Source organism: Ptychodera flava, chromosome 2 (genome assembly GCF_041260155.1).
Source record: "Ptychodera flava strain L36383 chromosome 2, AS_Pfla_20210202, whole genome shotgun sequence".
NCBI classification, from domain to species: Eukaryota; Metazoa; Hemichordata; class Enteropneusta; family Ptychoderidae; genus Ptychodera; species Ptychodera flava.
The window spans coordinates 18,532,843-18,555,717 of record NC_091929.1 but is presented as its reverse complement, the minus strand read 5'-3'; the positions used below and the strand labels follow the sequence as shown (position 1 = coordinate 18,555,717).

The following is a 22,875-nucleotide window of genomic DNA, read 5'->3' as shown; positions in this document are numbered from 1 at the left end:
GTGCCTATAACAGCTGGTACTGATCTATTATATTCTGTGTCTTCAACCGCAAGCAAAAGGATATCGTTGGATATTTCCCATCCATGACTATCAGGCAAACGTGCTTTGACTTCAATATAACCAATATAAGGAACTTCTGAACCACTAGCCCCTTCTACCCTCACTAATTTGTTCAATTCCTGGATTGGTTTCTGTAGCTTATCTCTGTTGAAGGTTTCAGAAACAGTAGATACCATTGATCCTGTGTCTATGAAAGCTACACAAGGGAATCTTCCAAGCATGATCTCACTTTTGTTGGAATCACCTACCAAGGAATCAATTATGTTAGAGGGACTGCTTCCTTCCTGGCCTAGTACATGTCCCTCCTTATGCCTAGCCGCTCCCCATTGAAAGGACAGTCTGCTTTCTTGTGTCCAAGTTCACCGCACTGGAAGCACTTACCAATAAAAGCTTGCTTAGGTTGAGAATTATTGTTGTACGCCGTCACTGGGCATCTCAGTTGTTTCCAGGGAGTGAATTGTGTTTTGTTGTAGTTTGCTTCTCAAGGTCAGCAACCTTTTCAGATAACCTTGCCAGACTTTTGGTGATCAGATCCATTTTGGCCAGCATATCCTTGTCAGCCACACTTCTCTGGTGAACACAGGTGATGGTCTCCTTATTTACCTCCAGCTTCCTAGCAGCAAGTAATAACTTGGGGTAACTTTCACCAGTATCATACCTGTGTCTTATAGCACTCTTAACTTGATCATCTGACAGACCAGAAAATAACTTGGTCCTGAGCATCGTTTCCTCTGCATCTTTAGTCACAGATTGACTTGATCTCAGCTCATCCAACAGCCCTTCAATGCGACATGCTCATTAGGCTACCTTCTCGGTATTGCCTTGACATGCTGTATAGAATTTTTCCAAAACTGCTTCAGGGGCAAAACTTTCCCTAAAAACAATATTCATCTTCTCGATCAATCTCGACACAGTGATGTCTTCACCTCTATGCAGTAGGACTTTGGCAGCAGCAAATCGTAATGATTTCCGGACAGCCTGCATTATTATAGCCTCAGGAAACACAATTTCCCTCTGTAGTGCCCGAACTTCGTAGTGCCACATTTCATAAGTGACATCACCCTTACCAGAGAAAACAACCATTCTTGGGAATTCCACAGAATGAAAGGCAGTTGGGTTTGTGACTGGCTGTGTAGCAACTGCTTCAGCAGGTGTTGATGCAATAATTGGAGAAGACCCTGGAACAGAGGTAGGTATTGATGCTGCTAATGATGGAAATGGGATTGGTTTTGGCACAGTTGTGGGCATTTCTGGCTTTGCTGTTGGCTTCGATTAAATGGGAGTTAAGGCTTGCACCACTGCTTTCTTATCGTCTTCAGATAGTAAACTCAGCATTCTTATAATTTCCTGTACATCTCCGATTTTGGTTTGGTATGCTGTGGTGTAGCACTCTGCTTGACCTCTTCCATTAAGTGTCCCAGTTCCAACGCTCGACTTGTTTTCATATGACTTGCCCGTAACATACATTCTTTAAATGTGCTTTTGTGTATGACTGGCAAAGCAGCTGTGATAGACTCTACATCCTCAAAAACGATAAAAGTGGAATCTTCACCAGAAATATAAAGTTGCTCAAGATTTCCCACACCAAGCTGCTGTTCTAAGAATTCTTTGACACTTTCTGCAGTACATGCAATGGGCAAATGTTGAACATAAATGCTTTGCTCTTGAACTGATACATTGGAAGCCATTTTATGAAAATTGTATGTCTATCTTCCGATAGATACAGGAATATGAGAAGGCCCTGAAAAGGGAACTCCTTCTAATTACGTAAATTTGGATTATGAAACAAGGTCAAGTTGGGATATATGGAACAAAAATAGCTAAGTGTTCTTAGGAATATGATCAAGTCAAAACTACACGATGACAAATATCAACATGCAAAGAATATATATCTCAACAAATAATATGTAGCACGAGACTGTATGATGACTAAAATGTTAAAGGTTCTTCAGACCAAGGTGTGATATCAATGAATATTATAATTTATATACTGTACAGATAATATCTAACGAAATTAATTAAATGCTCAAATATTATTAAAAAAAATACTTAGCACCACCTTTTCTTTTGAACACTGAATACTTCAAATATATCTACACTACCGTAGTGTTAGACCCAACTCAATGCTAGGAGAAATTTCATGAATCAATAAATACTAAATTAGTGGGAAATTGCAACAAATACTAGGCAATATGCAATATTAACGAATCAACAATGACTAAATAGAAAATTTCAACAAATCAACTAATAGATACTAAATTTCCAAAAAAAAAAATCGAAAACTCATTGTTCACATATCTTCCAGTAGTTTTGAACTTGAAACTAATTAATTAATTATTTTATAGTCCAGCAACTAACCCAAATTACCATGTCTATAAAACATGTTTGTTTGTTTTTTAAAGTCGTGAGCAAATTTTTTTTTACAAAACAGATGTCTTTATTGCCATAGAACACTTCAGTCACAATTGTAACGTGAAATCAGCTTGTTTACACAAAACACTGAAAATTTCCGATTGAAAAATTAATAAATATTACATGACATTTACGCTATAGAACACTACATGGGTCAGGTTGTAACAGCGAATAACCGGAAAGTGTAACAATAGTTCGTCGGCAAAAAACACATAGTCCAAGCAGTTCATACTCTAAGTTATCACTGACGGAAAAAAATAATTCACATGGAATAATACTGTCAAGTTTGGGCACACAATACCTTTAATACAATGATGAATACTTCTCACAAAACAGTTCCAGCCAGGACAACAGTTCTGTAGCTTCAACACTGGTACTCTGCGCAGAGAATTTTCTTCACTGTCGACGTACGGACCTGGCTCCCCATCTGCATGCAGTCAGGGTGGCTCCCAAAAACGTCCAAAGGAATAAAGGCATACACCTGGTTTGGCGTGGTCTGCTGCCCAGACACTTCTGACCAGTTGTGACGTGGCACTTGTCACTATCTTCCGCTCACTATTCCATCCAAAACATCACAAAAAGGACTAGGACTTGCCTATCCTGCCAACTACGCCAGATGTCACGGTCCTCACCATCAACCACGACCCGACACTCAAATGCAATTCACTAGTGATAGCATGTATTACAGGGAAATGGAACACAGAAACATTGTCAGTTCCTTGTATGCTGCCTGTCCGGCTACAAAGGTGAACTGACAATATTACATGAGTGCAAAATTTACAGAAATTCATGTACATCAAAATACAGCAATTACTTACACTTAAATACAGCAGTAACAATGCACCAAAATACATAGTGAATACTCCAAACTACCGTACAATTAATGTAGTCAAAAAAAGAAACTAACCTGAAAATGGAACACAGAGACATTGTCAGTTCCTTGTATGCTGCCTGTCTGGCTACAGAGGTGAACTGAACCAAATTATGCGTGGGGTGCTTTTATATTGGCAATTCACGTGGTAATGCCAGGTTAGTTTTATTCATTGGTTGAATTAAAACATCCAGGTGATTTCATATGAGCGAGAGGAACAATAAAGAGTAAGTTTCTATTGGTTGAATAAAACATCCAGGTGATTTCATGTGAGCGAGGGGCAACAATAAAAGGTAAGTTTCTATATGTTGAATAAAAAATCCAGGTGATTTCATGTGCGCGAGAGTAACAATAGAGGGTAAGCTCTATTGGTTGAATGAGAGTGTATGAATCAAAGTTATGAATAATGCTAGTATATTTAGAAAACTCAAAATACTGGCACAGCACACAAAACAAGAAACACAATCAACAGAAAACACACCAAAATCCCATTAGGTCGTTACAAGATATTTAGTTCAAATTTTCAGGATAACTCTCTTAGTTAATACTTTCTCCAAAGAATATAAAAATTGTATATTTGCAGCCAAGATTTTGAAATATGACACAGTAAATATTAAAATTTAATTTTTCATATTTTTTTACATATTTGAATTTAATAATAATTGGATAGCATTAATATTACCAAATTAGTTATAAATATGTTTACACTATTAATTGTAAGATTTTTATGGCAGGATTTGTAAATAAAAGTTGTTTTTATGATTTTACATGGGTTTACATATCAAAAAAAGTATTTCAAATTTCAAAATATGATTTTTCAAAAAGTACTTCAAATACAGAAAAATTGTGCCATACATTTCTTATCTGTAACCTTGTTAATAGGCTGTAAAAATTCCATGTCCATATCTCCTTTCAAAGGTTGGATTAAATTGGTATATAATTATGTAGGAAAACTGTAATTCTGTCAAAAATGGTGAAACCAAGCCATATTTGCACCCCTCTTTTGAAGTCACAGAGCAGTCTTTTTGGTAAATCTCACTTTGACACCTCTTTGACACTCAAAGAATCTAAAAATGCATTTACAATACCAGTCACTCACTCTGAATGCAAGCACCGCCTTGTCAAATGTTCCTGAAAGACAGCAAATAATGACTTTCCCTTTTCAAACATTTTATTAAAAGCTAGGGGACCTCTACCATAGTTAATACACTAAGGACTCCCCAACTTCTTCTTATTTCTTATTTCAGGGTTTCAACAGGCTGTAACTCTGCAATGCCCTTGTGCCCAAATGTCTAGTCTTTTTTATTCCACAGAGAATGTTGACTACTTTTATATTTTAATAGTTTGTATAAGTTTATAACTGACGCTCTAGCCTTTCAAACCGCCTTAACAAGTCATTTTCGCACGGTATTCTGATCATCAGTGCAGGACTTCTCATTTCACAATCGTGAGTCATTGAACTCTTTATCATCTATGTTTAACGTGGTGATGATAAGACCGCCATTTGTTAAATTTGCAGGTGTCAAGGATTGTTGATAGCCAGGATTACAGAGAGTTCAATTAATTAAATATTTCCTGTCTCTAACATAACTGCAAATGAATATCCCAAAACACTATCTTGCTACAATCACTCGCTGAGTTTTTGCCAGCCAATATGCAAAATGTGAAAATGTGATAATTTGCCTACCATATTTGTACAGGGTGATCCTATCAGATTTTTCAATTTGTATAGATTTTCAATTTATGATTTCGACTTGGTTTATTTGTGTCATTTATCTTAAGTTTAAGCATATGATTGCAGGGTATAGGTTTAACCAATTTTGTGACTGAGGCTACAGAAGTAGAAAGCGACTGCATCAATGATCAACAGGCCTACATCTTGATTGCAGCTTATCTAACTTTACCAGCTTGTAGTTCGATTGTGTAGATCTACTCTGTCTTTTATTCCTTTAAAATATCCTTGCCTTCGAATTCCAAAGCCATTATAGTTGAATGTAATGTATATGAATTCGTTTCTTCGCTTCGATAAAGTGTGTATGTGCGATGTTTGATAGTGAGCATGCGTGCGTGAGTGCTTCACGAACTCTACAACGTGTTGAGCGGTCTCAGTCAGAAAAATGTAACAACTTAGCCGGCTATTGAACCACTCTTTTTTGGGAGTGGAGATTTAGCCGAGTTGTTCTGTCTGTGGCCTCTCAGCTAGGCGACTGATGCCGTATGTTGTGGGTTCGAATCCGATTGAAAACTATCCGAACAAAATATGTTTTATTGTATAAATTACAGATTTTGTGCAAAAAAGCATGATAGCAAATTGGAGAACGTAATTATTTATCACATCGATGAGGAACTGTTCATCATAATTGTTTTGAAGGAAAAACATAAAATCAACTTTTTGGATCAGTCATTAATTTAAAATACTTCTTTTTTCCGTAAATCCCTGTCTCTTTAGAAAATATATAATGATATTTGGTAAATTTATGGAACTAAAAATTTACGGAATGACACATTATCAGCATTAGCTCGCATATCAATATGAACTATGTGCCATTTTTGTGTATTAAACCGGGAACTGTGAAAGGAATGGTGTGAAGAAACTTTAAGACGAGTTGATGTCAATAAATATCATTGGTAAGCTAGAGTGTCGTTTGAAAACCATGTAAGTTAGAAGCAAAAGCCTAATTTAATACTAATAGCAAAGCACCTGTTGATAACACACATCGTACAGATAATGGAAAGGAGATTTCTGCACGTTTGTTTGTAGAAGAGATTTGATAGTTCCGATTTTAAGAATGGCCACTATTCATTTCTTCATGAACTACAATGTAAAATAACATATAAGGAGACACATATACGTAGTTGGTTTACTTTCTGATTTAGAAATATCTAAATTCAAAAGCCTCTTCACCATGAAGATGTCAAAAAGATTCAAATTACGGATGCTACTGTTTCTTGTTTGCACTCATAGATATGGATCACCATACATAGATCTACATATGTAGAACAGTGAAAACAAACTGATAACGCGATCAACACGATTTTACTCTGGTGATTTTTATGGGTTACCTCTCTAGACTCTTCGGTGACATGACTACTCATAATCATAACCATAATCATAATTTAATGACAAAGAAAGCACACGAGAAGTCAAAAGATGAGGAAGCTGGGAGAACCATGTGGTTTGTGGCCCGAGTGGAAGAAATAAGATGTCATCGTGATTTTAAAATTTGCACAATCAACAATAGGATAAAATCCCCAAATTAAACGAGACTTACCTGAAGTCAAAGTTTGATGGGTATTCTATGTAGTCATCTATAACACGAAAGGGATCACATGAGAATGCACTGCGCATGCGTAACGTCAGACTTTAAAGGTTGAATGAACACGTCCAGATGTATTCCATGGGAGGGGTCCCAGAAAAAACCAGGGCGGGCATATGATCCCTTTCGTGTTATAGATGACTACATAGAATACCCATCAAACTTCGACTTCAGGTAAGTCTCGTTTAATTGGCGGATTCTATTACGTTATCAACACTCTAGGAATCACAAGAGATTTTAAAGCAAAGACGTGTGAAATGAAACAGAATAAATGTTTCAAATACGAACTGTATTTAATACGGCAAGTACATTGTCCGTACAACACAAAATACTTTAAACGAAAACACCAAAAAATATCTGAGCCTTCAATACACTATGAGCAAACAGATCACTGTCTGTTGCGGTGGGCTTATCATAAAATTTTGCAAAGGTACAAAGAGAAGACCAGCCTGCAGTGGCAAGTATATGTTCTACTCGAACAAAACTCTGTTTTGCCCTTGAAGTAGCAACTGCTCTCACACTATGAGCCTTGAACTTGTCAGTGTCAAATCCAGATCTAGTCATTACCTCACGAATCCAGCGACTTATGGATGCTTTAGAAACAGCCTTATGTGGTTTCACATAACTGATGAAAAGTTTAGTCTCATTGTCATGAAAATTCTCAGTACGAGACAATATTCTTTAAGAGTATCACAGACACACAAGAGTTTATCAGGCGTGTAAGGCCGTAAAGTTACAACAGGATTCACATACCCTGGTCGACTCTGCTTAAGTAAACCAGTGAAAATAAATGTATATGAACTCTCTTCTGTAGTCGTGCTGGATAAGTCTAATAGATGTAAAGATTGACTATGAGCAGCTGTTACTAATGCTAACAGCATTACCAGTTTTAAGGTAAGAGTCTTTAGCGAAAGATCTACAACTGGAGAACAAGTCTTCAGATAATTCAAAACTTTGCGAACATCCCAAACATGTCTATATCTGGAAACAGTAAGTCGCAGGTTGAAAACTCCTTTCATAAACCTTACAACCAAAGGATGTGCACCAACAATCATATGTTGCTTAGTTGAACATAAGGCAGACAAAGCAGATCTAGCTGTGTTCAGAGCACTATAACTGATACCAGAATGGAACAGTTCAGTCAAAAAATCAAGCACTTGTGTTATATCTGGATAAAGTGGATCTGCCTTGATCTTACTACAATACTGAAACCATCTCCTGGTGTAAGTTCTGTATTGTCTCTTAGTACTCTGTTGCCATGATGCCATAATGATAGTGGCTGCTCCTGCAGAAATGTTTCGCTTTTCAAGGGATTACCGGACACACTACAGGCCATAATCTGTAGCTTCTTTCGTAATGGATGAAGCTTCTGAACATTTGGAAGCCTCAACAAGTTGTCTGTCCTTGGTAATAGCAATGGTAGATCCACTTACATCTGCATCAGTGGTGTGAACCATGACTGTGTCGGCCAAAGTGGTGCAATCAAAATGCCAGTTGCCTGATCTGTCGCAATTTTCTGTGCACACCTCCCCATGAGACTGAAAGGAGGAAAAGCATAAAAATGATAAGATTTCCAGTTTAATGTAAATGCATCAATGCATGGCATCGGGATCTGGTCTCCATGATATAAAATTTGGCAGCTGAGTGTTAAGCCTAGAGGCAAAAAGATCAACATTTGGAGTTCCCCAAATATTAGCAAAGCGTTTAAATAAAGATGGGTTTAATTGCCACTCAGTCTGTTCATTAAACTGTCTTGATTCATAATCAGCTTCAACATTTCGAGAACCAGGCAAATGTGCAGCAGTAAGCCATATTCCCCTCACTTTGCACCACAACCAAATTTTCCTGGCAATATCATTGCAGGCTACTGACTTCACTCCACCCATATTATTAATATAGGCTACAGCAGTGGTATTATCACAAAGTATCTTAACATGTTTGTTTATTACACTTTGCTCAAAAGATCTTAGAGCAAAATATATAGCCTGCATTTCTAAATAATTAATATGGTGTGTGGCTTCCTCTACAGTCCATCTGCCCCACCTCTTTTTCCTTCACAGCTGACTCCCCAGCCTAACGTGGAAGCATCACATGAAATACATATTTGTGGATTACATCTACAAATTTGACGTTTTTCATGGGGTAAATTTTGAACCCACCAGTTCAAATCATTTTTCATTTCCAGAGAAATGACCATTGTGGCATCAAAGTTACCATTCTGTGACTGCAAAGCTCTTATTTTGGCCAACTCAAGAGACCGATAAAACAGTGGGCCAAATTCAACTCCAGGGAAACTGGAAATCATCATGCCAATGACCTTGGCAACTGCACGTATTGTATGAAAGTCTCTAGCAAGCAACTTCGTGCATTGCTCAATCAAATTTTCAACCTTGGCTTGAGTTAAAGTGACAGTCATTGACACAGAGTCAATATCAAAACCTAAGAAGGTAATTCGTTGTGTTGGAACAAGAACAGATTTTTCTGAGTTACAAGTAAATCCAAGCTCCCTTACAAGAGCAACTGTGTCAGACACATTGCGAGTACATAAAATGAAATCATGTCCTACAAGAAAAGAATCATCAATATAACCCATTATTACATGACCCATTCGACGAAGGGTAGCATACACTGGTTTCAGAAGTTTAGTAAACATGCGGGGGGCAGATGCCAATCCATTTGGTAAGCAGGTATACTGAAACAACTGTCCTTTCCAAAGAAATTTCAGATACTTTTGGTGTTCCTCAGCTATAGGAACAGAATAATAAGCATCCTTAAGATCTACTGATGCCATATAACAACCAGGTGTAATAAGGCGTAATGCCGTTTCAAATGTGTCGATCTTGAAATGATGATACTGGACTTGTTCATTTAATTTCTTAAGATTTAGAATCATTCTAAATGAACCATCTTTCTTGGGTACAACAAAAAATGGTGAAACAAAATCATCACTAGAATGCTGTGATTCAGAAATCACACCCTTTGAAAGCAATTTCCTTATTTCTATCTCAATGTTTGCTTCTTCAATCGCACTGAAAGAAGATAAATTTGGCCACTTAATTTGCACAGGTGGTTTATCATCGATAAACTCTATATGGGCGTGAAGAGCGATATCAATAATACGCTCATCAGAAGTAATATTACGCCACTTGCTTTCAAAATGTTTCAGTCTACCTGCTTGAAACGTGACATGATCAGAAATTAATTTCGTACTCACAGATAAAGCAGAAGATGCACTTCCGTTACCAGTCTCTATTTCATCTGTGACTTGACTTGGGGTTTCAAACCCCTTGGGTAGTTTTTTGAAGCCTCATTCAATTGTCTGAAGTTGCCACGACCTCTACCTCTGAAACGGAAACCACGTCCCCTCATTCTACCACGGTTATATCCACCTCGCTGTTGCCATGTGCTGATTTTATTACCAGCCTTATTCACTTCCTGTATGTCCTTTACTCTTTTGGTGATATCACACCAAACAAATGCTCAGTGAAAGGTACTGTAGCAGAGCATAAATGTAGATAGTCGTGCTTGAGGTCTGCTTTCATGCAATCCCGTCTCCTGAGATTTAAAAGACGGTTCGTATTACCAAGAAGCGCCAGAGAGTCTGTACCCAAGTCCATCAGCTTTCCTAAATCGATCTTGTCTGACGGACTATCTTTCAACTTGGCTAATTCACAAACAAGTTGAGTAATGCAAATGGCACCCTTGACAAGTGATGCTTGAACAGACTGGAATTCGGTGTCCAAACTTCTAGTTTCAGGACGTATGATGTCCCATATCAGTTGGTTTACTCTTACACTGGTGAGGCCATCACAATTTTCAGGTCGATTGAATTTCTTTATCAGGTCATTATATTTATCATCAGAGATTTCATCTTTGAAAAGAGCTTTAATGATCTTGGCAAAATCGTCATCAATAGGATCCTCACACTGCTCTTTCACAAGAAACTTGCTAGCTATGTCTTTGAACAAACTAGGCTTGTTGACGTCACTCTGCGAGGCGTCGGCAGCTGAAACAGATTCCTCGGACGCGTCCGAAGTAGAGCGTTTCACTTTTACAGGTGGCTCGATAAGCTCAATTCCAGTGTCATCCGCAAATTCATTGTCACCACCTTTATAATAACAATCATTCTCAAGTTTGTCCATACAAGCAGTGAGCTTACCCTGATTGTCCTTTATCTCCGTCAGTAAATTCAAAATGGCCGCCGTATCTCCACCAGTTCTGACGTCAGTTCCCATAGAGTCTCTAGTATGACTACTGCTTGTCGAGGCTATGGCATCGCCACTGCCCAGAGTAATAGTATCATGCTTACGTTTAGGACATTTGCCCTTATCTGGACTGGTTGCACAAGCTGCAACATTGCCTGAATCCTTAGAAGCCAAGTCCGTCATTGTCTTAGGTTTAGACGGCATTGTGAAAACACTAACTACTCACCAGTCGTTGTAGTAAGCAACAACGTTGCTAATAAAATAGAAATGTTCGAGTAATGTAACTGTAAACTATTACAACTCCTGGAACGAAACGCTGAATGCAACACACCACGTGTATCGCCAGCAAGCTACGCAAAGAGCTACGGAACGCTGCGTGTTTTGTAGCAAGGTCAGCAGCACAACTGAAGGTACGCATGCGCAGTGCATTCTCATGTGATTCCTAGAGTGTTGATGACGTAATAGAATCCTCTTTTGTTATCAGGTTTAATTCCATATTTAGCTTAACAGTTCTATTTCAACATTTCTCTACTACTAGCTAATGGTGGCTGAAAAGAAAGGCACAGTCAGATTTTATGATCTCACAACCCACCAACCAATTATGTCACTACCGGTAGATGCAGGTCATGTGGCCCTAATGTCGGCTGATGTCTGCTTTCTTGATCCAGTTTGCATTGGTTGTATTGCAAATGGGAATTGGATGATGTGGGATTCCACAAGGTCAAGGTGAGAAGGTCTTCAGTGTTGGATTGGTGTGTATTTTTACAATTTTAAAAAGTTTCAATTCAAGTAAGCCTTTCAAAACTGTGTAATTCCTATGTATTAAAAAACAATATTTAATATCTTTTTCTGATATTTTGAATACCTGATGTAAGATGCGTGTCATAGTTGTTGAGCATTATTTCAAAACTTTATCCATTTTTTCTTCCGCCTTCCACAGGAGAACAGCCAAGCTCACAATGAAGGTGGTAGAAATTTCAGATGGTCACGAGTCAGTGAGAATCTGTTTGCCACAACAGGACACAATGAGGTCGAGGTATTCCATCTGGGACACTCACAGGTAATGGAGACTTTATGCAAAAGTCAAGCTGTTCAACTCTTTATTTCAAAAGCACAGCACTTAAAACAATTCTATTAGTGTAAACAAGTGTAGAGGTACTAGTATGTGTTTGTTTTACAACCATCAAATTATTCACGTTTTCTTGACATTTGATTACAGAACATTGCACTTGACAGTGCCTGTGGTTTTAGTCTAGAGTATGCTTTATACAGTTCACTTGCCAGACTTGGTAATAAACATTTTCCCTTTGGTGAACTTTGAAGAGAATTTTCTGTGGTTATTTGTGAATGAAATGTGATATAAAAGCAGTCGTCTCATTCTTGTTTAGAAAGAGTAAAATAACTCTGCTCTTCAATCAATATGAATTTCTACTGGTTTTCAGGTACCTGTGTCAAGTTCATTACCAGTCACAGCAGGGGGTCTGAGCTGGCATGCTACTTTACCAGTTTGTGCTGTTGGCGGCGATAGGAAAGTACATCTATGGATGACAGAAATATGAACTCAGTGAGTGAGAGATGAGTACAGATAACTATTCCACTTCTCGGTATTTCTACATGTTTTAATTGAAAAGCTGTTTTAAAGTTTGTTCTTGAGATATCAAAAACTTGAAACAGACTTTGGAAAATCATTCCTACTGAGAACTGGATGGATTCATTTTAACCATGGATGGATACACTTTGCTTAATAAAAAGTTCATTTGTCATCAAAATGGAAAAGAGGTACATTTATTGTCATGGAAGTTCAAAAGAAATGGTTCATTTTAACGTTAAAGGTGTTCAATTCCTCATCTAGTTTTATCCTCGCATTATAAATTTCCTGAATGCAGAATTGCATGGTGAATTGATATCATGTGATGTGATGGTAAATCTTATCAATATATTCACACAACAAAACATATAATACGGCTAGTTTTCAATTGGGTTCGAACCCACAACATACGGCATCAGTCGCATAGTGGAGAGGCAACAGAGAGAACCGCTCGGCTAAATCTCAACACCCCAAAAAAGAGTGGTTCAATAGCCGGCTAAGTTGTAACATTTTTCTGACAAAGACCGCTCCTGTGTCGAGTTTATTACCAGTCACCGTAGGAGGTCTGAGTTGGCATGCTACTTTACCAGTTTGCGCTGTTGGTGGAGATAGGAAAGTACATCTATGGATGACAGAAATATGAACTCAGTGAGAGATGAGTACAGATAACTATTCTACTTCTTGGTATTTCTACATGTTGTAATTGAAAAGCTTTTTGAAAGTTTGTTCATGAGATATCAAAAACTTGAAACAGACTTTGGAAAATCATTCCTACTGAGAACTGGATGGATTCATTTTAACCATGGATAGATACACTTTGCTTAATAAAAAGTTCATTTGTCATCAAAATTGAAAAGAGGTACATTTATTGTCATGGAAGTTCAAAAGAAATGGTTCATTTTAACGTTAAAGGTGTTCAATTCCTCATCTAGTTTTATCATTTATTAATTTGGATAGGGACACTGTATCATTATCGACCAATGCAAATGTTGAAAGCAAGCTATGCAGACGCACTAACTCCAAATCCATGAAAACTGTCATATTCATCAGGTAACCAGCTTTAAACTTTCCAAACTTTGCCCAAATTCTCATTTTGTACGGTTTCCCTGATAAAATAACATCCTCACAGAATGTTGTAAGGACTGACTTAATTTTCTTATTACTTTCAAGACCGCTTACTACATTGTACCTCTCTCACTAATTCTAAATTTAGAATAGTTATTTGTTGAGTGGCAAATTGAAGCTTAGCAACAGATACACTCGACAATGCTTTTACAATGGTTGAAATATATGAAGAGATTTCTTCCTTGTTTGTGGAATTTGAAACTGATATATTTAATATTAACTGTTTGATGTCCACCGATTCAAGTTTTTGCAGCATGTCAGTTAAATTGAATTTCAGTTTCTCCATCACATTACAATCAATCACAACATCAAGTGATAACTTTCATTTTAACTGATTCAAATGTTGACAGCAAGCTGTGCAGATCCACCAATTCGAATTGCATGAAACCCGTCCTGTTCATGTCAAACCAGCTTTGAAACTTTCCAAAAATTGCACGAATTCTCACTTTGTATGCTCTCCAATCCTCAGAGAATATTGTATAAACTTTTCTGCTTCTCAGTTATTATGCTACATGCTTGTTTAAAACACAGACATGTGACTACTTTGTACCAACTACCATATTGTGTTGCACACAAGATGCATTCTTGTTCTGTTCAGATATGTGATATTCCTGCATTCGTGTCTGTCATACTTTCTAAGATCTCTTCATTCAAACACTTATCCATAACCAAAAGATCCAATCTGGCTCAAGAAAATTTAACCTTACCATACTGGTCCTTAAATCGGGCATGAAGTTAATCTTGTCCCGTGCTGTAAATATAATCGCAATCATACCAATCCAAACATCAAGCAAAAGGCTGTGTCAAAATCAAAAGGTCATTGTCACCGTAAGATTGGCATATCACATCCACTGTTTTATGGCACCTGATCTAGAGAGGCCCTTGACAAGATTTCATTACATTTTGGTCTGATGACCCATCACAGCTCATGCCCTGTATAAAGAATTGCATTGGTCAGGTCAAGGGACATGTTGTAATGGAGCAAGATTGTTTTATCGGTTGGACTGTTGGAGGTCCGTGATCTAAAATAATTTGGCAAAGATCTGTGCCGAGATGATGATATTTTTCATGTCCAGCAAATTGCATGGCAATACATCAGTGTTCATAGCCTTCCATTCCCTGTCTGTCCTTGAAATTTCTGTTTGATTATTAAGGTGGTAAAATTTTAACAATAGCTTCATTTATTGTCGCGCCAGCGGCTTAGTGACTACGCATGCGCAGATTCACAATATACTATGAGAGTAACCGGAAGTGTACCCAGCTTTCATAGGCACCGCCATATTTTTTGAGTGCTTGTAAGAAATAAAATATGTCTCTATAATTAAGCCGTAAGTATTATTATCCACCTTGTCACTGATACAAAATATTGTTACTATCATGCCTAATCGAAGTTGCAGGGCAGCGCAATTACTATTGCAATGATGATTGTACAATACATGTACCGGTATATTCCTTTTAAACACAATAGGTAGCTTTCATCTTAAAAATTGCCAATTTTTGTCCAATAGTTTTACACATTGAACAGAAAATCTATACGTGTAGGGTCTGACATCCATGTACGTGAACTGTTTTCATCAGAGGGTAAACTAGGCATAGTTGTCGTACAAACGTATGTAGCAAGTAACAAATAATTCAAATTCATCCCATTACTAATCATGAATCAATACTAAAAATATTTCTAATCTAAACCCTTGGCACGACACCAAGAGATGAGCCCTATATATATGTAATATTATTCAAATAGATGTTCTCACAGCAACACGTTTGTTTCTTTTCAAATTATTTGCAAAATTATTTAAATTTTGAGACATCTCTTTAGGAAATAAAGATCACAAAACTACTTTGTTAATATATGTGAAAATCAATAATCTGACATATTAACCTGTGAGATGCTTTACCTCACATTGTGCAGCAAAACGCGAACTTTGTAAGAAAACTGGTATCAATAGTTAGTAATGGAAGTAGTAGCAGTAATGTAGTACATACCGGTACATGTATACCGGTAGTTTATTTGTTAACACATTCAAAATAGACTTAAATTTTTTACAAATACCGTACATTAAAGACCTACAGGAAACAATGTCACATCCTGTCCTTGTTGTGTTTCAGACACAGAACAAGTACCGTAGCTTTCAAACAATATGGTTAACTGGTTACCATTGATACACTGGTAAGCAAGAAAGATAACAAATCAGTCAGCTTGTTTATTTCTTTGTCTTTACTTTGTCTACAGATTTTGTACAGCAGGAGCAGACAGTAAACTTAGATTGTTTTCATCACATCTTAAAAGTGAAGACACTGTTACGGTAAATAATATCAATATTTTCATACAACAAAAATAACGAAACATCTAACTGTTATTGAAAAGGATAATTCTTTTGTGATATTTATACCATACAATCAGAGTTCCTACAAAGGCATATTTATGCGCTAGTTGTGCAGTGTCTCCCACTTCTCTCAAGTGAATTTTCATGTTTTGCACAAGTCTAGTTTCAGTCATTTTGATTAGTTTGGTGAGGATGAATTTCAAAACTCCTGCACAAGGTGTACTTCTGCGTTTTTAGTTTTAGTATACCGGTATACGTACACACTGTACGTGTATGTGTTCAGGGGAGTTGGTACATACAAATGTAGTTTTTGCGTTCTTTGCATGAAAACAGCAAATTTAGCACACCATGTCAATCTGAAGAGAGAATTTCTTATTCTAAAACAAAATCTCACCTCAATCTTGAAATTTGCTTAAATGAACAAGCATTTTTGGTTTGTCATCCTTGCCCTTAGATTCCTAAGCGTGTATCTTCAACAGTTACATGTATTTGTACTTGCCTTGTGAATGAAAACTGTCTCATCAAATTAAATCATCACTTGCTGTGAATTACTGTGAAACACTTTGAATTGGCTGCATGCTTTTTTAGCGATTTCGGATTTGCATTGCAATCAGCAGGTTTTTAATTAAGCTGAAAAGACATATTGACCATAGTAAATATGGGCAAAAGCTTAAATTAGCGGCATTTTAAATTAGCCAATTCAACCACCTAGCTAAATTAGCTAAAAAGGATGCCAGCTAAAAAGTCTTGTTTGCAGTAGTTGATAGCTTTTGCAGGAGGAATGAACACATGTAAGGATATTTTCAAAAAAGTGAATTTATATCATTGAACTAATTGCTACAACAAAACTCTGACAGGTTACCAGTTTGTCCTGTTTGTTTTCAGGTGATGGATGGTCACACAAGTTATGTCAATGATGTTGTCTTTGAACCAACAGAAGGTCAACAAATTGCCAGTGTCAGTGATGATCACACTTGCCGAGTCTGGGGCTTGGATGGACTCCAGAGGGCGTGCTTTCCTTTGTACTCACCTGGTATGTCTGTGTGTTGGCATCCAGATGAACCGGCCAAGGTAACTTGTCACTGAGCCAAACGAACATTCCTGCACACACTTTGGTTTGGTGTTTTCAACGCAAATCACAGATCTTGAATAAGGTGGTGCTCTTTTGACCTCAGTGAAACTGAGGTTCAGTGTTTTCCACATCAATCACAGATCTTGAATAATGGGAGCTCTGAGTGGTCTTTAACCATTGTGAAAGTGAGGTACTGTGGTTCTTTCAAAATCATTCATGCATCTTGAATTAGGACAAAGCTCTCCCTACCCCAATTAAAACGAGACCTGAAAACTCATACCAACTGCAAGCGTAGCAAACAAACAAGGGTGACCCAATTACAGAAAAAACATTACTGATACACTCTCTCAGACAAGCTCACAATGAGGGTGGTAGAAATTTCAGATGGTCACGAGTCAGTGAGAATCTGTTTGCCACAACAGGACAAAATGAGGTCAAGGTATTCCATCTGGGACACGCACAGGTAATGGAGGCTTTATGCACAAGTCAAGCTGTTCATCTCTTTATTTACAAAGCACAGCACTTCAAACAACTCTATTGGTGTAAACAAGGCTAGAGGTACTAGTATAAAGATGTTTGTTTTACAACCATCAAATTATTCATGTTTTCTTGAAATTTGATTACAGAACATTGTACTTGACATTGCTTGTAGTTTTAGTCCAGCGTATGCTATTCACTTGCCAGACTTGGTACTAAACATTTTCACATTGGTGGACTTGAACAGAATTTTATGTGGTTATTTGTGAATGAAAATGATATTTAAAACAGTTGCCTCATTTTTGTTTTGAAAAACGTAAAATAACTCTGCTCTTTCATCAATAAGAATTTCCATTGGTTTTCAGGTACCTATGTCAAGTTTATTACCAGTCACAGCAGGAGGTCTGAGCTGGCATGCTACTTTACCAGTTTGTGCTGTTGGTGGAGATAGGAAAGTACATCTATGGATGACAGAAATATGAACTCAGTCAGTGAGAGATGAGTAAAGACAACTATTTGACTACTCAGTGTTCCTACACACTGCAAATTGAAAAGCTGTTTCTAAAGCTGTTCTTGAGATAATGTAAAATGGAAACAGACTTTGAAATATCAGTCCCACTGGGAACCTGACCATGGATGAATACATTTTAATCATGAATGCATACATTTTGCTATAAAAATGTTCATTAGTCACCAAGATGGGAAAAGAGGTACATTTATTGTCATCAAAGTTCAAAAGAAATGGTTCGTTTTTTTGTAACTATTGAAGGTGTTCCATTCCTCATCTGGTTTTATCCTTGCATTGTAAATTTCCTGAAAGTAGATTTGCACAGGGAATTGATATCATGTACCATACAACTTTAAGAAGTGTTTAGTTTTATCATGTGTATGCAGTACCACTGTAACTGTAAAGCAGCCAACTTTTGGCTGAGTATTGTTTCCTTCAGGACAGAGAAATAACAAATGTCGTGACACATTTATTATCTTTTTGTGAGACAACAGAACCAATCATTGAAAGTTCTTTCTTTTCCTTTTTTGTGCAAAGTAGCTAATTTCTCTTTATTTCATAATATTGAATTATGTACTTACTGTGGAAGTACCATACATCATGGGAATTGAAACCAAAATATTGCTGCCAACAAATGTATTTGCTCTATACTGAAACAAGGGTATCTATTATCAGTGATTAAACCTTAGGAGGGTTGGAGGTAGAAGCATTTCCAGGATTATGTGACAATGTTTATAAAAAAACTTCAGCTAATTAAGAAAGGTGATTCCAAGAAAAATTCTGAAATGTTGTGTAGCTTTCAGAACTTTCCATTGTTCCACATAACTGTGTTGGAATATAAGTTAGGAGTTGAAATCTGTCTGTAATTCTGTAGTGACTGACACATTTAATGTCGATGGAGTAAACATGATGTGGGTACACAAGTTTCATATCTTTAAATGTTATATCATTTTAGTTAATACTCTGAACACCAATGAAATTACATTCTTCAATCTAAAATTACTCAAAAGAAATTTGGAATTTACAGAAAGCTGACCTTAAAGCAGGGAGCTAAAATCAAAAGTAAGCCCCATTGAAGGAAGATTAAGAGTTGTACATTTTCAACACATAAAAAGATGTTTGATTGGTTATATAAACAATTCCAAAACAGAATGGTCCTCAGCTTTAAATAAATCTTATAAGAGCACCAATAATCAAAGTGCTTGTACATTCATGTCGTGATTTTTTTAGTAAACAAACGACCTATTGGCAGATAGAACTCCACTGTATTATGTAGAGACAAACTATTTATGACAAAATGTGTTGATGGAGAAGGTGGAAATCTTTGATAGCTCACTTCAGGATGGCCTGAACAAAAATGGCAAAAATAACTGCAAAAGTATGCAATTCATCCTAATTTGAACGTCACATTTAGATCATCCCGAAGAATATGTCCACCTAATATCAAAGTTATCAGATGGGTGGCTTTTTAGTAAGAAAACAATTTGACCAAAAATGGAAAAAATTGCCCCCAAATACAAAATTGCAGATTTCATCATTATTATAAATATATCACATTTGATCATCCCTATGAACCTGCATACCAAATATCAAAGCTATCAGACCAATGGTTTTGCTGAAAAAGAAAAAAAGATTTTTGACCAAAAATGAAAAGAAAATTGCCTTAAAGCTACAAATTTGTATATTTCTGCAGAAATTAAACAAATCTGAAATAGCTTTTCCCTGCAAACCAAAATCTTAAATATCAAAGCTGTCTGACCAGCAGTTTTGAAGAGGAAGATTTTTAAAGATTTTTTGATAAAAAATAAACAATTTGTTAAAAATACAAATTTGCATATTTCATCACAATTTGCAATTGAACAAATCTTAATAAGGTCAACCCTATGGGGAACCTGTATACTAAATACTAAAACTGTCAAACAAGCCGTCACAGACAAGAAGATTTTTTTCCAAAATAGCAAAATTAGCCTCAAAAATATAAATTTGCATGTTTCATCACAATTTAAACAAATATGATAATTGTCATCTTTGGGGACCTGTACTCCAAATATTAAAGGAATTGGACTGGTTGTTTTGAAGAAGGTTTGAATGTAAATAAAGTTGAGGAACAATGGATGTCGGACAATCCCCACACATCCAAACATATAGATAAGCGCCATGTTGCTGATAGCGGTACTAAAAAGAAAATTGTGACTAGAGGAAAAAAGAGCAATGAACATGTTCAAGTATTGTTGAGCAAATGTCAACATTGATAAAAAGTAATTATAAAGATGACCACATAATTTGATATTTCAAGAAACAAATGGTCATTACAAAAAGTTCCTGTCAAAAACCTAGTATAGAAAAGAAATTGTATGTGTTATAATAACGTTGCTCAAGCTGGCTGACCCAGGATATGGCAATTCAAAAAGAAAAACATTAAAAATATATTATGTAACTTGATATGAAAAAAAGGCAGTCATACTAGCATGTAAAACCTATAAATTGTTAGAATTCATAAATTGATAGTGTCTTACATTGTTAAAATACAAACTTAGAAAGCATCAAAACACAGGAAAAGTACCACGACAACTAAACTTTAAAAACATTTGAATTCACTGCAATATATAAATGATTAATCTTGTTTCTATTGGTCTCATGAAAAACATAAAGGATAAATAAATGGAAAAATCATACAACATCAGTGTTTTATCTAGATAGGGGGATCCCCTCTGTTGACATGTAGGCACCCTCTAGTAATTTGTCAAGGGGGGACCAGCACCCCCCATAAAATCCTGTCAGTTACACCTTAGAAACACAAGTAAAATACATGAATTGGTGAAATCCCCCCAAAAAATTTCTAGTAGAGGGGGAAATCCCCCTGTTGATGCCATCCAGGATGAAAGACTACAACATGTACATAAACTAGCAAAATAAATAATAATATCCTAAGAACACTGATCTATTGGATCATGACAATGCAAAGTTGTCTTTCATTTATGTGAAAATATGTTAATGACACCATTGCATTGATCTTTTATTTACCTAATAAGCAATTTCAAGATAGTGAATCAAGATCTATCGAAACAATGCTAGTAAAATCCTGTTACTAAAATTTAACTTTCTGATGACATATAGAAGGATTAGAAGGATGCTTGTAGAACGTACATGTCCACAACCAGATCAGAATTTATACCAAGCACCATTGTGCTGCAAGAATTTGTCCCCATTGGACATAAAGTGCTCTCTGTAATTTTGAGTATATCATATTTTGTGAATACATCAATACACATGTTAGTGTGCTGTAAAATTCAGCAATAATACTGAAATAACAAAGGAATGTTTGCACCTATTTTTGCTAAAATTATTATCAGATACACTTCTAAGATATACTCTGAGTAAGGTGGTTATGACGATGGGAATCATATTATTGTATGTTTGTGCGTTAATGCCTTTTATCTTTTTATAACTCTACAGATTGTACAGGTTTTTATGGGCTATGTGTACCTAGATACTCTGCTAGACATAGACCTCTATTACACATCCCTTACCGTAGAGTTGATATTGGCCTGATTGGACATACGTCACGACTTTTATAATGGTTTGATTGATAAGGTTTGCGATGTTGATGTTTTTGATGAACTCATTCAAAAGATATGTTAATTTGATTTGTCATTGTTTGATGTTTAGGGTACTTTGTTGTTTAAATTAATAATTAATATTAATAATTAATGTTTGTACCGGCCTGGTTTGGCATGTTTAAGTTAGATAATTTGCTCGACAGCTGTATTGGAATATGGCTGTCATACGCCCACCATCTTTGATTTTGTGACTAGTATAATTGTGTTTTCCCAAGTGATACACTATGAATGGACCTGCAGTTTCATGCTTGTATCGTAAAGTGACATTTTGCGAAAATACCACGCTTATCTGCTCTACTATTTTATTTCTTCGTACAAAAGAAACTTAGAATGTCTGCTAATTTCTCTGGTTACTGACCAGATGGTAATGGTTACTGACTTTGCAAGATGTGACGGTTCTTGTTCTGTTTTTAAATTAAATCCTCTTGATGTAGTCTTGCTCTATGGAAATAGTATAAAACCAGGAAACGTTAAATCTGAAGACATACCACATCAGTAAGTGTCATTTTCAGTTTTCCGAAATGTCAGAGAAATACCCAAAGGACAGCGTTAATAAAAGTGTCGCCACCACTGATTCATGTATATCTATATTGCTCGTATTTCACTGTATTACCATTTGGGAGCTTAGTCAGTAAGATCAATTTGATATAAAAATGATTATATTCATCGTACCAATCGGGGGAAAACACTTCTTGTGTCGTAACTTACAATCGAAAGCCAAACTTTGGTTTGACTCTTGTAAACAAAGCTTGGCCTATGGCCCTTATGAGCCTGAAAACTTTCTATTGTATATCGACACTAACTCGTGTTATTTCCTATATAATATTACGTAGTTGTATATTAGGTATTTTTTTGCTATAACCATAGGTAGCAGCAGCACCAGTTACCCTGGCCTCAATTTTCAGACTGCTGTTCAGAGACTGCTCAGAGGTACTGCAAATGGCAGCGTCAGCAAGCAAACATGTCATTTCCGTTTTTTCTCATTTTTTTAATTGTTAATATTATTACAAGTATTACATAGCAGACATTCGATTCTACGTCACTACATGTACAATTGACAATTTAATTATGATTGGTAAATTGAAAACACTGCAATTACAATGACGTGATTGATACAGTTATCTGCATTGTCCTTTCCAACGATCAGGTCTTTAAAAGACAAGTCGATTACAACATTTTTATAAATATGAAATAAATCACTAATTCTCTATCAGAAATGTGTAAGTCGCAGGCAATTTCAAAACATATATTTCTTGTTTCTATCGTGCCAAAAAACCTACAAAAATTATTATC

At 36.3% G+C, this 22,875-nt stretch overlaps 1 protein-coding gene across 1 annotated transcript; it reads left to right on the top strand.

Annotated features, from left to right (window-relative positions):
• Positions 1-11,800: 11,800 nt before the first annotated feature.
• On the top strand, positions 11,801-22,161 carry LOC139116035 (nucleoporin Nup37-like). The gene is made up of 4 exons (XM_070678533.1): positions 11,801-11,925; positions 15,812-15,884; positions 16,791-16,976; positions 17,820-22,161. The coding sequence occupies exons 1-4, from the start codon at positions 11,825-11,827 to the stop codon at positions 17,934-17,936; spliced, it is 477 nt and encodes a 158-aa protein (XP_070534634.1). The 5' UTR covers positions 11,801-11,824; the 3' UTR covers positions 17,937-22,161.
• The last annotated feature ends 714 nt before the right edge of the window (positions 22,162-22,875 follow it).